The 15848-nt window shown below is 47.5% G+C and overlaps 1 protein-coding gene across 1 annotated transcript in view; it reads left to right on the forward strand.

The window, feature by feature from the left end:
• Positions 1-15848, forward strand: part of KIF6 (kinesin family member 6) — a 417441-nt gene that overhangs the window by 377664 nt on the left and 23929 nt on the right. The window contains 1 exon segment of the mRNA XM_055574416.1: positions 11058-11108. Within this exon segment, the coding sequence (XP_055430391.1) occupies positions 11058-11108 (51 nt within the window).

Raw genomic sequence — 15848 nt, forward strand, 5'->3', positions numbered from 1 at the left:
TGGCAGGTCCCCAGAACAGTTTTCAGCATGCTGCAATAGCATCACATCTGAAGCATTCCACAGTGGGTCTTTAAATTTTAATTTCTTTTTATAAACACACACAGATACACTTTTACATAAACCATAAGGCATACTCACTTATTGATGTGTGATTTTGTTTTCATCTTGCTTGGCTCTCACTTTCTCACCCAGTTCATCCTCCACCCATTTCCACCCCCAGGTAACACATCAGAACAACGTTGTAGATTCCCATGCAGATCAGCTCCACACTCATAAGTGCATGTTTATAGGTGTGCGCCCACTTGCACACACACACACACACACACACACACATGCACGATTATACACATATACATACATGTATGGGAGGTTCTTATCATTGTTTGACCAAACAGGGTTATTTATGCCTCTTTGCCCCCACTGTCTTCTTTGCTTCTTTTTTTCCTCTGTTCCTGCTGTGTTGAATTGTTAAAATTGCAGCCTTCCCTCTCTGCAAGGCTCTCCCCTGTCTTTTTTCTGATTCTCTATTATTTGGCTGCTATGGCACATATTTTTATTCTTCTAGAGTTAAAAAGTTAATGAAACAAAGTCTTCAGTTACAAATCTACCCTCCTCCACCCACAACCAGGGCTATAGCTTGTTTCAACTCCCCTTAGGACATCCTCTCACCTTAGCGCCAACGTTCTTGCTGCTTAAAATTTTAGTTTTTACACACACACACACACACACACACACACACACAGGGTGTTTTTAGGAGCTACTAAATATTTTTACTTAAATGCTCTACTTTTTATGTACATCTTTGTTTCTTTTATTTTGCATATTTGTCTGAGTTTATTTTTCTTCTTGCTGATCATCATAATAAGGCTTTATACTTGCCTTGTTGTTGTTCAATTGCTCAGTCGTGTCTGACTCTTTGAGACCCCATGGACTGCAGCACACCAGTCTTTTCTGTCCTTCACCATCTCCCAGAGCTTGCTCAAACTCAAGTCCTTTGAGTCGGTGATGCTATCCAACTATCTCATCCTCTGTCATCATACACGACCAGAGGCCCTGAGGGAGGCACAGGGAGTGTGCTGGGCTGTGGAGCTGCACTGGTTCCTGATGTCATTCCCACCCACCCCCGGCCCACTCCCACCCCAGGACCTGGCTCTGGCCCCTGTTTCAGCTTTGGGCTCTCAGATCTCATTGCTGTATCTCAGTTCAGTTCAGTTCAGCTGAGTCACTCAGTTGTGTCTGACATTTTACTACCCCATGGACTGCAGCATGCCAGGCTTCCCTCTCCATCACCAACTTCCAGAGTTTACTCAAACTCATGTCCATTGAGTCGGTGATGCCATCCAAATATCTCATCCTCTGCCGTCCCCTTCTCCTCCCTCCTTCAATCTTTCCCAGCATCAGGGTCTTTTCCAATGAGTCAGTTCTTCACATCAGGTGGCCAAAATATTGGAGCTTCAGCTTCAGCATCAGTCCTTCCAATGAACATTCAGGACTGATTTCCTTTAGGATTTACTGGTTTTATCTCCTTGCAGTCCGAGGGACTCTCAAGTTCTCCAACACCACAGTTCAAAAGCATCAATTCTTCAGCACTCAGCCTTCTTTATGGTCCAACTCTCACATCCATACATGACTACTGGAAAAACCAAAACTTTGACTAGACGGGTCTTTGGTGGCAAAGTAATGTCTCTGCTTTTCAATATGCTATCTAGTTTGGTTATAGCTTTTCTTCCAAGGAGCAAGTGTCTTTTAATTTCATGACTGCAGTCACTGTCTGCAGTGATTTTGGAACCCAAGGAAATAAAGTCTGCCACTGTTTCCATTGTTTCCCCATCTATGTGCCATGAACTACACTTGCATAGTTCTTTTTATACACCAGACAATCTTCCAAGCACTTAACATACGTGACCTAGTTGAGTCCTCTCAACAGATACTGTCATGATCTCTATTTTGCAGATGAGAAAACTGAGGCACCCTGACATACTACTTACCTGAAGTTGCCCAGCAAATGACCTGGCTGGTCTGCAGATGAGGGAGCTTGGCTCCAGAGTCCATGCTCTCTTGTTTGGCTGCCTCTCAGTGAGTCCTGCTGGAGAGGGGGCTCTGTACATAATGAAAGTTTAGTCCTCTTATGATGGAAAATTGCTTTCTTGTGTCCTCACCTATGAATGATAGTTGGACTGAGTATAAACTTCAGGTTGACAATTATTTCCCTCCATTGTCTCCTGGGCCTGTTCTGTCACTGAGGTGGGGGCTGTTGTCTGAGTAGCTCTTTGCAGGTTCCCTGGAGCCTGGTAATAGTGGGTCTTTTCCCCTGAAGTTCTGCAGTTGCACTATAATATGTGCAGGGGTAGATTTATTTTTATTTATCCTGCTTAATGCTCAGAGTGCACTGTCAACCCAAGGGCTTATGCTTTCCTTCAGTTCTGTAAAAATCTCAACTGCTATCTTTTCCAATATTGCTTCTTCACTATTGCCTCATTCGCTTCTCCTAGGACGCTTACCAGACTGATGATGAAGCCTCTCAGTCGCTTCTCTGTGACTCTTAACTGCTCTTGCCAGCTTTACCTCTTGCTTTCTGTGCTGTGTTTGGGATGGATTTTTCTATACTCTCTTCCAGTTCACTAATTCACCATTAAAATATGTCCAGTCTGGGGTTTAGTCCCTTATCCCTTCTATTATTTTTGTTTGTTTGTTTCAATGATTCTAGTTTTCTTTTCAAAATTTCTTTCCTATCCACTTGCTCTTATTTCATTTGTATTAGTTCCTATTTGCTGCATGATTTCTTGTTCCTTTTAAAGAAAACTTATACCTGCATTCGCCTCTTTGAGTATTCTCAACATGCTTATTTTGAAGTCTGTCTTGGGAGTGTAGACTGAAACAGTTGTGATGAAGAATAGTGTTAATTCAAAACACCAATCTGCTGAGACCCAGCAAAGGAGATTTCTCACAGACTTACAAGACTCCATGATGAATGGCCATCACAGTGCTATTTCTGTTCACGGAAATGGGGGCAGTCTAGTTGTTCCAGCCTCCGGAAAGGGAAGTAAAATTGGGGAGTCAGGGGTACTTACTATGAATTGTATGTAGCAGTTACAAACTGAGAATTAGATGCACATATAGCAAAAGAGGTAGATGTCCAAAACACAGTACTGATAAATAAGCAGGAAACAATGAGATCTGTAGCACAGTGTTATTTCTATAAGTTAAAAACTGCACAGAAAGCTTATAATGCCGATTGTAATATTACATACAATACAAAGATGCACTTCAAGCAAATTAGTATATGTGCCTGCTGGAGGAAGAGGAGAATAGGAACGGGGGTGGGGTGTAAGGCATGAGGATAAAAATGCACACACACACACAGACATACACACACACACAGACATATGCACACACACACATACACACACACAGACACACACACAGACACACACACACAGACACACACACACAGACACACACAGAGACACACACACACATAAACACACACAGAGGAGGCTTTCTCCAGACTGATGAGGTTGGCGCAAAGTAAATGGAAGAGTAAGACTAATTCAACCCTCTGTGCTTCTGTATCAATAAATGTTGTCTTCTGCCTGTCCAGAAAACTACTTTTTCATCTCTCACAAATTCATGTCCCAACTATTGATTTTGCTATCTTTTCTTAGCATTAGATTTATTCATATGTTTTGGCATTTGGGTGGACAGGTTCATTTTTAATGAAAACCACTTTCTTTCTTTCTCTTTCTCCCTGTCTCCTATGCTCACCCCTCTCTGTCTGACAGGCCCTCCAGGCCCCCAGTCCAGAAGCAGATCTAAGAAGGACAATCCGAAGCCGCTGCTCCCAGTAGTACTGGGATGGGGCTGTGGCTGACCTGGTCAGAAAGTCAGTGGGCATCTCAGCTCAGCCAACAGAGACTGAGTTTGCCCTTTCTTCCATCTTGGGCCTGCCCCAAGTGAACTGAACTCAGCCCCAGGTGGCTCAGGAAGAACTGGTTTCCCTCAGTCCCCTTTCACTCATAGGCTGGGTGGCAGGGAGTCTCCGCTTGACCTGCGGCTTCAAACTGTGTCTTGCACAGCACACTCTTGGTCTTCTTCCTGCTTCTGGACTGGAGTCCTGAGACTGAAGGCTTAAGCTCTGCTTTCTACTGTGCATTTCTGCCCCACTTCTGGTCTTCAGAAATATGTCTTGTCATCTAACCCAGCAAAGCCTTATCGATAGTCTGTTTTAATTTTACCCACCATTGCTGAGGTGGGAAGAGGTGATTCTTGACTCAATAGGTTGTCAAATTTCACAAACATGTTTAGATAAAGCCTGATGAAATATTTATTAGCAAGGGGGAGATGAAGGTGCCTGATTTTCTTCAAATGATTTATGTACTCACTTATTGGAAATTCATCTAAGACTGTACACTTGCTTTATGCTAGGCCCATTCTTTTTACTAACAGCCTTATGAACCACTCAGGGAATACAACCTATGGTAATCACAGTCCTCTGTTTAGAACACAGAGAAACCAGCTTCCATGTCACAGTCGAAAGCAATGCTCCAAATTCAGAACCACTAACTAGACCTTCCTTTTCAAAGAGGCCCCTTGCAGTAAACATTCTGTGTTCTCCACGCACCCCAGTCCTGCTACTGAAGTGTATTTTCACTTGATTTCCCTGGGCTATGATACAATAGTAGTCAAATAATAGTCAAATAGAATAAGAGATTTCTACCTGGGTCCAAAGCCCTTTGGAATTACCTAGGATTCTAATATTAGCCGTCCTCCCCCATTCAACCCCTCCCTCAACCAATGTACACCTGGCCTTCTCCACTCTCTGACCCCAATGGCTCTCTAACTGGAATGGCTTTCCCAACACCCCCCCCCGCCCCTTTACCCCTTTGCTTTTCCTGGAACCCACTCAAATCTCACCTTTAGTGATGATGCCTTTCCCAACACCACTAGCCCACCTTTTTCTCCTCTCAACTTCCCTCTACCGTTGACCGATGGTGAACCATCTGCCCTTCAGAGTCTGTCACCTTATAAATACAGTTTCCTTCCAATATGTCTGAAAGAGCCTCGAAGCCTAAAGCTGTGTCACAGATGCTGGTTTGTTATCTTCTGATCCCATCCAAGAGTCTTGAGATACAAGAAAGCAGATATTATCCCAGTTATATTATTATTACCTATTTTTCAAATGATAAAGTTGAGGCTTAGAGATGTTAAGTAAGCTGCTATACTAGAAAGTAACAGAATTGGAATTTGAACTTGAATCAAATCACTGCAGACAGTGACTGCAGTCATAAAATTAAAAGATGCTTGCTTCTTGGAATAAAAGCTATGACAAACCTAGACAGTGTAATAAAAAGTAGAGACATCACTTTGCCAACAAAGGTCCATATAGTCACAGCTATGGTTTTTCCAGTAGTCATATATGGATGAGAGAGCTGGACCATAAAGAAAACTGAGCGCCAAAGAATGATGCTTTTGAACTGTGGTGTTGGAGAAGACTAGAGTCCCTTGCATGTCAAGGAGATCAAACCAGTCAATCCTAAAGGAAATCAACCCTGAATATTCACTGAAAGGACTGATGTTGAAGCTCCAATAGTTTGGTCACCTGATGTGAAGAGCTAACTCATTGGAAAAGACCCTGATGCTGGGAAAGATTGAAGGCAGGAGGAGAAGGGGACAACAGAGGATGAGATGGTTAGATAGAATCACCGACTCCATGGACATGAGTTTGAGCAAACTCTGGGAGACGGTGAAGGACAGGGGAGCCTGGTGGGCTGTAATCCATAGCGTTGCAAAGAATCAGACACGACTTAGTAGTAGTGTAGTATTAGTTGCCCAGTCGTGTCCGACTCTTTGCAACCCCAGGGACAGTAGCCCGCCAGGCTCCTCTGTCCATAGGATTCTCCAGGCAAAGATACTGGAGTGGATTGACATTCCCTTCTCTAGAAGATCTTCCCGACTCAGGGATCAAACCCAGGTCTCCTGCATTGCAGGCAGATTCTTTACCATCTGAGCTACAGGGAAGTCCTTAGCAACTGAACAGTAACAACTCTTGACCTACACATTTGCAATCACTTTGTAGTATGATCAAAATGGCAAAGAGGTTTGCTTCATCTCAAGTCCAACTTCAACCGACTGGTTATCACTGCCCAAAGTACTGTGTTGAAGAGCCAAAGTCAGGCTCAGCAGGAAGGCAAACCATCCATGACAGAAGAGCAAGGTCTGCTGTGGGTTCAGCTTTTTCAAGGAAGAGCACGTGGGCCACCTCTTTGCCATCCACCACCTCATACTAACGTTCCTGAGTTGGAATGGAGTCTTCTATTAGTCTAGTCTGTATGTTCTGTAGCACTTAGAACATAGTGCTTAACACAGAGTGAAGGAGAAATAAATAGGTATTGCTTGACTGTAACTTCAACATCCTCAATAAGGCACTGCATGGTGAAAGCAAAACAAACAGCTCGCAACAACTCTACTGGGAGGACGTAAGTGAAGGGCACTGGTCTGGACCAGCTAAGCAGCTTTCACTTGGTACAGGATTTCAAACCAATATGCATGCAAAAGAGAGTATTAAGCTTCAGGAAAATTGTTTCATCCAGAAAACTGAGTATCAGTTTGAAAAATGAGTTTTGCTTCAGTGTGATGGTTATACCTCTCATATGAGCTACCACTTGGTACAGACAAACTGTTTTCAGGAAGTGCACCGCCTCCACGTACCCTCCACGCGGTTGTTTCTAAGGTCCTGCATCTCTTCTGGAGCTCTGTGCACTCCTGCACCCCTTGCTGCCACCCCCACTCTGTCCATTAATGAATCTGAAAGGGAGATAAGGTGTTTCTAGCATGTACCATTGTAAATTACCAGGGACCAAATTACTAATTACCACCATTCTCCTACAAGCAGAGCGCTCCTCCCCTCCGCGGCATCTCCTGCCTTGGGTTGGGAGTCCTCTGTTTCCGTTTCATCTCTTTTCCATACCTTGGGACAGGGACGTGTCCAGGAACCCAGGCCAAAAGCAGCAGATTTATCACCATGCTAATGACAGCGAGCTGCATGCAGAGTGATTTCTGCAATCCCCCTCAACTCCTTTTGCCAAGACCTGTGGAGCTGCAAGATCCAGCCGATTACAGAGACTGTTATCATCGCATGAAGAATGGCTCTGTTGGAAAATGCAATTAGATATCAGCCATGAGGCTATCTTTAGAAGCTTGTTGGCGAAGATCTCTAAAACAAAAATCGCCCTGTGGTGGATTTGTAGATGTTAGCCAAATTGGCCAAAACTGAGAATCACTAAACACATTTCCAACCTACCTCTATCAATATGCAGCATTCTGACGACCCACCTCGTGTCCCGTAGGTACAGCTCACCATTCAGGGAGTGGGTATCTATGTTTGCAGAGTTTATAGAACTCTCAGTCCTGGTGGCAAAACCTCCCTCTCTATTTTCATGAACACCATTTCCTAGCCTGGGACGGTGAGAATCTTTCATCCCATCATTCCAAAATAGCTTCCCCAGGGCTTGGGAATGGAGAAGGAAATGACAACCCACTCCAGTATTCTTGGCCTGGGAAATCCCATGACAGAGGAGCCTGGCGGGCTAATGTGCATGGGGTCACAAAGAGTCAGACATGACTGAGTAACTAACCTGCCACCAGGCTTGGGGAAATGGCCCTGTGGGAGGCACATAGACAAGGAGGCACCTGGTCAGAGAGATGAGTTGTCAGGAAAGCCAGCTGTCAAGGATGTTCCTGGCGGGGAAGCTTGTTGTCATCAGGGAAGTAGTTTCCAGAGGGGCAGGCAGCCCCATATGGCTCTAAAGGAGCAGGTCTTTGTCCAGTCTCATTAGGAGGGGAGGCATCTAGGCACATGGGGCTTCCCTGGTAGCTCAGATGGTAAAGAATCCGCCCGCAATGTAGGAGACCCAGGTTCGATTCCTGGGTCAGGAAGATCCCCTGGAGAAGGGATAGGCTACCCACTCCAGTATTCTTGGGCTTCTCTGGTAGCTCAGATGGTAAAAGAATCCACGTGCAGGACAGAAGACCTGGGTTCAATCCCTAGGTCAGGAAGATTCCCTGGAGGAGGCCATGGCATCCTACTCCAGTATTCTTGCCTGGAGAATCCCCATGGACAGAGGAGCCTGGTAGGCTATAGTCCATGCTGTGGCAAAGAGTTGGACATGACTGAGCGACTAAGCACAGCACAGTACCCAGGCACGTAAGAGGCTTGTGGTGCAAGGCACTGTGCAGATACCCAAGAAACCAGCCAGGAACCATGTAGCATCAGCACTCCCTACTGTGGACCTGAGAAAGCCCTTGATGACATCCTCAAAATCAAGAGAGGGGTCTCAAGGGGTACTGTGCTTGCCACAGAACTGTCTTCTTTTATTTGAAGAGTGTGTATGCAGTGCTTCTTTAAAAATCAAGTCAGCAATGTTGGAGGCTCAGCCCAGCACCGCCTCTGTGCCCCCAACTTGTTGACTCTGCTGGCACAAACAGTATGATCATGGGGGAAGAGACTGTTCAGGTTTCAGGTCCTGATGGCTCCAGGCTCATCCAGTACTCATCCTTAGGCCAGGTTCCCACCTCCCCACTCCCTTATAACACAGTCCCTACACTCTCATGGGCCCCACTTGGAATTGGGGTATGACGATTGCTCTGCCCAGTCCTTGGCTCCCTCTCTGTGCCTAGTTCTCTCTGGGGGGACACTGGAAGTCATGGCAGACTTGCACTGTGATACACCAGGAGATGGTGGTCTCCAAGGTGAAGCTGAGGGACCTGGGGATGTTTAACCTGCAGAGGACATGTCTAAGTGGAGAAACCATAGCATCCTCAGATGTATGAAGGAGTCTCACTGACCATGAGAGAGGATCCTTTTTCTATGCTGTTCCAGAGAACAGACCAAGTCCAGATGGGAAAATTACAAGGAGTCATGCATCAACACCACATTAGTAATTCCTTATGTATGGTTTAACCAGTGGAACAGCCCAGGTACATGCAAGTGAGAGGTGAAATGACCATTTCATTCTGTAGAAGGGACTCCTCAATTAGGTGGGGAAATTAAACTGAATGGCCTCTGCCATCCCTCCCAACCTTAATAGTCTAGGAATGCCCTAGAACTTTCAGGGAATGGCCAGGTCTCCTGTGACCACTTCACTGGAAACTCAGTTCAGGTGTAGCCTTTGACACATGTGCTGTGCTCAATCGCTTGAGTAGGGTCTGACTCTTTGCGACACTAGGGACCATAGCCCACCAAGCTCCTCCATGGGATTCTCCAGGAAAGAATACTGGAGTGGGTTGCCATGCCCTTCTCTAGGGGATCTTTCTGACCCCAGGATCCAACCTACATCTCTAAAGTCTCCTCTATTTGCAGGCAGGCTCTTTACCACCAGCACTTGGGAAGCCATCTGAGACACAGAATGTACTTTATACAAGGAAAGGAGGCAGTGAAGTTCCCAGGCTCTCTCAGAATCCCCCAGTGACCTGATCTCGTATCCCAAATGGGATGTGCAGTACAGACAGCACTGGCATGTTAACAAGTGCGTGGAGCCCTGGGACATAAACAAACCCCAGGGCGGCCGCTGCAGCCAGGCCTCAAGCACGGCATCATGGAGCTTCAGAGATGGGGGAAGCCAGGCGGTCATTCTGTCCCAGCTCCTACCCCAGGCAGGAATTCTCCGTCCAACACCCCAACACATAGCTGCCCAGCTTCTGCTTGAGCGCCTTCAGGAGGGGACCCACTGCTTTGCCAGGAGGTTTAGTCCATTTTGAGACAACTTAATCCACAGTGGAGACAGTCCTCATGAGCCATGTCTTCCCCATACTGAGCCCCAAACCTGCCTTCGGTTAACTTGACTTTTACCCTCGGCAGGACAGAAATAAATCCGTTCCCTCGGCCATATAACAGTGTTTAGATTTTTAAAGACAGCCATTGTCTCCAGAACTCCAAATATTTTTTTTTTCCTGTCTAAACATCTCCAGTCACCTTAGCCATTTCTCACATGGTGTGGTTTCAGACCCCCTCACCAGCCCGGTTACCATCTTCTAAATATGTTCTGTTTTACGAATGTTCTTTACAAAAAGTAGCTCCTAGAACAAATAACCAACTGTATTCTGACCACTGCAGAGTACAGCGGTGCTCTCACCTCCCTTGTTCCACTCACTGTGAAAAGTGAAAATGTTAGTCGCTCAGTCGTATCCGACTCTTTGGGGCCCCGTGGACTGTAGCTCACCAGAATCCTCTGTCCATGGAATTCTCCAGGCAAGAAAACTGGAGTGGGTTGCTGTTTCCTCCAGGGATCTTCCCGACCCAGGGATAAAACAAACTGCATTATAGATGCATTATAATGGATTATAGATGGATTCTTTACCATCTGAGCCAGCAGGGAAGCCACTAGACCTGCATTAATGCAATATGGCATTAGATGTGTTTCCTACCAAATCACCAACTGTTGTGTTCAAATGAAGGTTATCGTCAACTAAAACCATAGTATTTTTTATTTGACACAGTTTCTTTATAGCTTAAAAGAAAGAAGTGGATTTCAAGGGGGCCCTGTAAAGTATTAGAAGATCAAATCCTGCCTCCCCCTGCATTAATAATGCACACACAGAACTATTTAAGAGACTATAGCCCCAGCGAAGATTATGAGGGACAGACTAAGATAACTGAGCCCACGGATACTGTCTCCAAAGGTGGAATGTGTGCTTGTACTGATGTGCCAGGGGCCCAGTCTCTGCAGCCTCTTCTTCCAGACATCCAGGGCATGAAGGGCTCTTCTTGGAAGCTGTACCCACCTTTTTAAAATTTTTATTTGTCTATTTTTCTGTGCCAGGTCTTATTTGCAGCGTGTGGGATCTTCGGTTGTGGCATGTGGGATCTAGTTTCCTGACCAGGGTTCGAACCCAGGACCCCTGCACTGGGAGCACACAGTCTCCAGGGAGGAGAGGTCCCTGTGCCCACTTTTGCCTTTCTCACCCTGCCTAAGGTTTTTAACACACCACCTGCTTCCAAGGCCACCTCTTCCCCCAGCCCGCTGAGGACTCACCAGGGGTTTCCTTTGTGTCTTTGACAGGTTGCCTGAAGGAGGAAATCACCCAGCGGCACATGCAGCAGGTGGCTCTAGGTGGGTACAGAGTGGAGCCTGCAGGCGGACAGTGAAGGTAACACAGACTGAGCTGTTCTGGGGAACCCACGCCTAGCTGGACCTCAGGAAGGTCAGGGGTGGGGAGGACTGCTGTCAGGGCAGCTTCCTCTGGACGCCCCTCCTCTCTGGCACCAGGCTTCCCCTCCAGTGTACTTGCTTCCAGCGGTCAGCACCTGGCACCCACCCTCCCAGCAGCTGCCTCATCTCTGACCTTCTCCATCCCACATTCCAACCTGAACTCACCCGCTATATCCCAGCTCCTCAGGGTCCTACTTGGAGCTAGACCAGCTAATCCCAGAAGGAACAATTGGTGGTGAAAACAGCTCCCGGTGGCTGAACTCTTCTCTGTGCACTGTTTTTGTGTGCCCAACAGTCCTGAGGCCAGCGCCTTTTCTGGATGAAGGCCATTCAGTGGCTTGCCCAGGGTCACAGGCTAGCAAATGTCAGCGCTAGGACTTGAACCAGGTCTCTGAGTCCACCCCAGGCACCCTTGGTCCCCATGCTGTTTACTGCCCACAGCAATGATGGGCCCATAATGCAAGCACTAAACCAACAGAGTGATATTCTGAGAGGCCCTGGGCACCTTTTAGGCAGTGGGCATCCACTGAAAATGCCCCCTTGTGATACACAACCCAAGAAAGCTGGCAGAGCAGGGTTCCTGGGCAGGAGCCCCGTGTCCTCACCACCTAGCTGGGATCAAGCCTTCTAGAGCTTTGATTAAATAAGCTATTCTTGTATTCCAAACGGGGGTTCCCCTTGAGAATGTCTGACCCCCGAAATCACCTATAGCTGGAGAAACCTTGCACCCAGGGTCTCTGGAGGCTATGGAGCTGAGCCCTAGCATCATGAGGGTAATCCATTTGACTCTAGTAACTTGGATTAAGGGGGAGGTTGGTTGTTCAGTTTCGGTCATAACAATGATCATATCAAATAACTAGCAATTACATCAGAAACATACAACAAGGAAGCCTAAGCCACACAGACAGAACCCAAGCTTTTCCCTGTTGGGCCTAGGACTGGAGGGTCAAACGGACGTTCGGGGCCTACCCTCCTCTTGCCAGAGGCCTGTGCAGGGGCTTGGAGCTGAGATTCTGTGCAGGGTCGGCAGAGCACCTTCCTCCAGATGCAGCCAGGGCTCCCGGGGTCCTCACTCCTAGGGCCAGGCTTGGGCGGGGCACAAGGCTCTCCACTGGAAGCTGTGTCAAGATGCAGGTCACTGGATGGGGAGTTGTCCCTGGGGCTTCCCCCTGGGCCTCTTCTCCAGTGTCCATCATGCTTGTTGAATAGAAACAATGATGTGGAAAATACCACTCAAATCATTCCAAGGGCAGTTTCACTCTGTGGTCTGGGGAGCCATTTCCATGGCTTTCAGGGCAGGACGTGCTCCAGTCTTTCTGCCCCCCAGTCCTGACCCTGCCACGTGTCTTCAACAGCAGGCTCCTCCTTAATTCCTCTGCTCACCTCTCTGGAGCCTTCTTCCAAAATATGGCTGGTGTCAGGTTCAGCAGGGCCCAGCTTCACCCAAAGTAATCAGCAAACCTCAAACGAAAAACACTGTGGCTGAGTCTCATTAAGAGCATTTGAAATGCCTAATTATCTTAAAAGCCGACTATCCCAATTAAAGAGGAAGTGGTACCATCTCCAGCTGCCATCTTGAGATCAAACGCCACGTGGCTGTCCAGGCGCCTGGGGAGCTTGTCTGACAGGTCTGTGGACCTGCCGGTGCGCTGTGTCCCAGGGGACCTCAGTTCAGAAACTTCTCCTTGAGAGAAAGTCTTGATGCAGCAGGTCGCTTGCAGCGCCATTTCCTGCCTTAACCCTCGCCCTTCGGACTAGCGTTGGGGCTGAAGGCCAGGACCCACAGCTTCTGTAAGACCACAGACAGCTCACTCAGTGTATTTGTCTTCCTGACGTTCTGTAGTTTGAGCTTTGGTGGAGTGATGAGGAGGTGACTACACCCGCTCTTGGGCTTCCACTCCCGTGGGTTTGTTCGTATGGCGGTCCCTTCCCTGTCTGTTCTGTTTCTTCGTCTGCTTCTTCTCCTCTCTACTTTCCCTCCATTTCTGATATTCCCTTTGGTAGTATTTCTTTCTTTTACATCCATGAGTGTGTAGCTGGGGGTTGGTTGGTTGGGTTTGGGATTTTGGGGGGTGAGGGGGTTCAGGGGTAATGAGGGAGTCTGAGCAGGAGAGGTTTTCTCATGTATTTTGCGTAAGAATGTGTCTCTGTTTGTGGGAATAGACATATGCCCAAGAAAATTTGCAGAAAGGCAATCTCGAAAAGCAAAAGTGTAATGGTGAGGTGAGAGGTGCCGTGGGGCTCCCCAGGTGGCGCTAGTGGTAAAGAACCCGCCTGCCAAAGCAGGAGACAATAGAGACCTGGGTTCGATCCCTGGGTTGGGGAGATCCCCTGGAGGAGGGCATGGCAACCCACTCCAATATTGCTGCCTGGAGAATCCCCATGGACAGAGGAGCCTGATGGGCTATAGTCCCTGGGGTCGCAAAGGTTCGGACACGATTGAAGCAACAGCACGCACACATTGTTCTGTCCACTGTCCTCTTCCCACTGTAGCCCCAAACCAAGTCAGCTTTGACCTTCCCCACAAAGCCTCGCCTGCCGCCTTCTCCCCAGTCTGCTTGTCCTCTAGCATCAGGCACCTCTGCTGGAGCACCACCCTTGTCCTGTAATTATTTATCTCCATATCTATTCTTCACACAAAAATATGAGCTCCTGGGAAGCTAGGTGCAGTCAAATTCATCTCTGTCCCTGCAGCAGCTGGCACAGGCAATAAAAAGGCCAGAGTCAACGCTTCCCCAGATGACTCTGAGACTCACGCATCTTATAGAAGTGTAATGAGACATTTGAACATAAAATAAGTCCATTTAAAGGAAGTAGAAGGAATAAATGCCTTTGGACCCCACAGTTGAGCAGATTACAACATGCAGGCAGTAAATCCAACTCTGTCTTATCTAGCCTCGGAGCAGAAAGAGGAGCACCCAGAGTTCCATAGTTTTCATTTTCTGACAACAGGAAGCATGCTAATTTATCTGCAGAAAGAGAATTTCTTCTGGAACTAAACACAAAGCAGAATTTATTGTGAAGACCTTTGTATAAAGGACTCTGAGTGACAGCGAATGACATCGTCAACTGCAGTTTTGCAAAGGTTACCGAAATATTGTCCAACAAGATGGTTCTGGCATCAACCCTCTGTAGAAGTGAGAGGCCCGTCAGGAGTGCGTGACTCGCTGAGGGTGTCTCTGGGAGCCGTGCGGTGACACGCCGGGAACCCAGCCCTCTGATGGCCACATGGAGCGGGAACAGGACAGGGAGAAGCCGCCCCAGGACGCAGGGCTGTGCCCTCTCTCTCAAGTGTCTCTTCTGACCAGTATTTGATCAGGGACTGGCTCTCCTTCAGCTCACAATCAGAACTCTACCAAGTGCCTGTGATTAAAATTTAAAAAGCGCATGGCACTGCCGAGCAGCATGTGAAATGTGACAGGCGAAAGTGAGCACAAGGCCGTCGGAGCTCCAGGAACTGGGGATGTCACCAAGGCCATGGGCCTAAGCTGAGCCTAGAAGAATAGGCAGGACTCAGAACTTCAGAAAGGAGCATGGGGAGAGGGGCTGGGGTGTGTGTGCATGTGTGTGCGTGTGTGCGTGTGTGTGGTATATATGTACATGTATGTGTGGGATGTGTGTGTATGTAGTTTGTGTGTGATATATATGTATGAATGTAGGGTGTGTGTGTGATATGTATGTGTATGTATGTGGGGGATATGTGTGTATGTAGTGTGTGTGATATAGATGTATATGTATGAGTGTAGGATGTGTGTATATGTATGTTTATGCATGTTGGTATGTGTGTGATATATATGTATATGTATGAATGTAGGGGGTGTGTGTGTGTGTGTGTGGTATATATTTATATGTATGTGGGGGATATGTGTGTATATAGTGTAAGTGTGACCTGTATGTATATGTATGTATGTGGGGGGAGTGTGTAGTGTGTGTGATATGTATGTATATGTATGTGGAGGGATGCATGTGTGTGGTGTGTGTCTGAGAGAGATATAAACGTATGAATGTAGAGTGTATGTGTGTGGTATATATGTATATGTATGTGGGGGATATGTGTGTATGCAGTCTATGTGTATATATGTGTATGGGGGTTTATGTGTGTTTGTAGTGTGAGTGTTCATGCATGTGGGGTGTATGTGTGTGGCATGTGTCTGTTTTGTGTGTGGAGGAGGTGGGGGGAGGATGACTGTGGGGAGTTGATCTGAAATCGTCCAGAAAAAAAGACTAAAATGGTGAGGAGGGCCAGTTTATTGAGAGCCTTGAACCTGAGCATTTCGCTCACAGGCAGTTGAGCCACTGGACATTTCTGAGCAAGGAAGGAAGTCTTGGTCGGAGAGGCCTTTTAGGAAAAGACAGCCCCAGGCAGGAGCATGCGTTCCTCAGCATACACTACTTGACTGACGAGTAAATAGTCTGCACCACCCTGGGGACCCCCCCCTTGCCCACCTAGCCACCCAAGCCTGCACCCAGACCCTGCACTGGGCGCCTCCTCTGGGTACACACCTGCAGCCCGGCCCGGGGGGGATGGTGCTCCTGCCGTCTCTGAGTAAACCTGCTGCAGACGCTGCCCAGCGAGAGCTGGGGCCGCCTGGGAGCCCCACGCTGGCCACTCACCCTGCAGAAGCAGCCCCTGACAGCAGC

This window comes from Bubalus kerabau, chromosome 3 (assembly GCF_029407905.1).
Source record: "Bubalus kerabau isolate K-KA32 ecotype Philippines breed swamp buffalo chromosome 3, PCC_UOA_SB_1v2, whole genome shotgun sequence".
NCBI classification, from domain to species: Eukaryota; Metazoa; Chordata; class Mammalia; order Artiodactyla; family Bovidae; genus Bubalus; species Bubalus kerabau.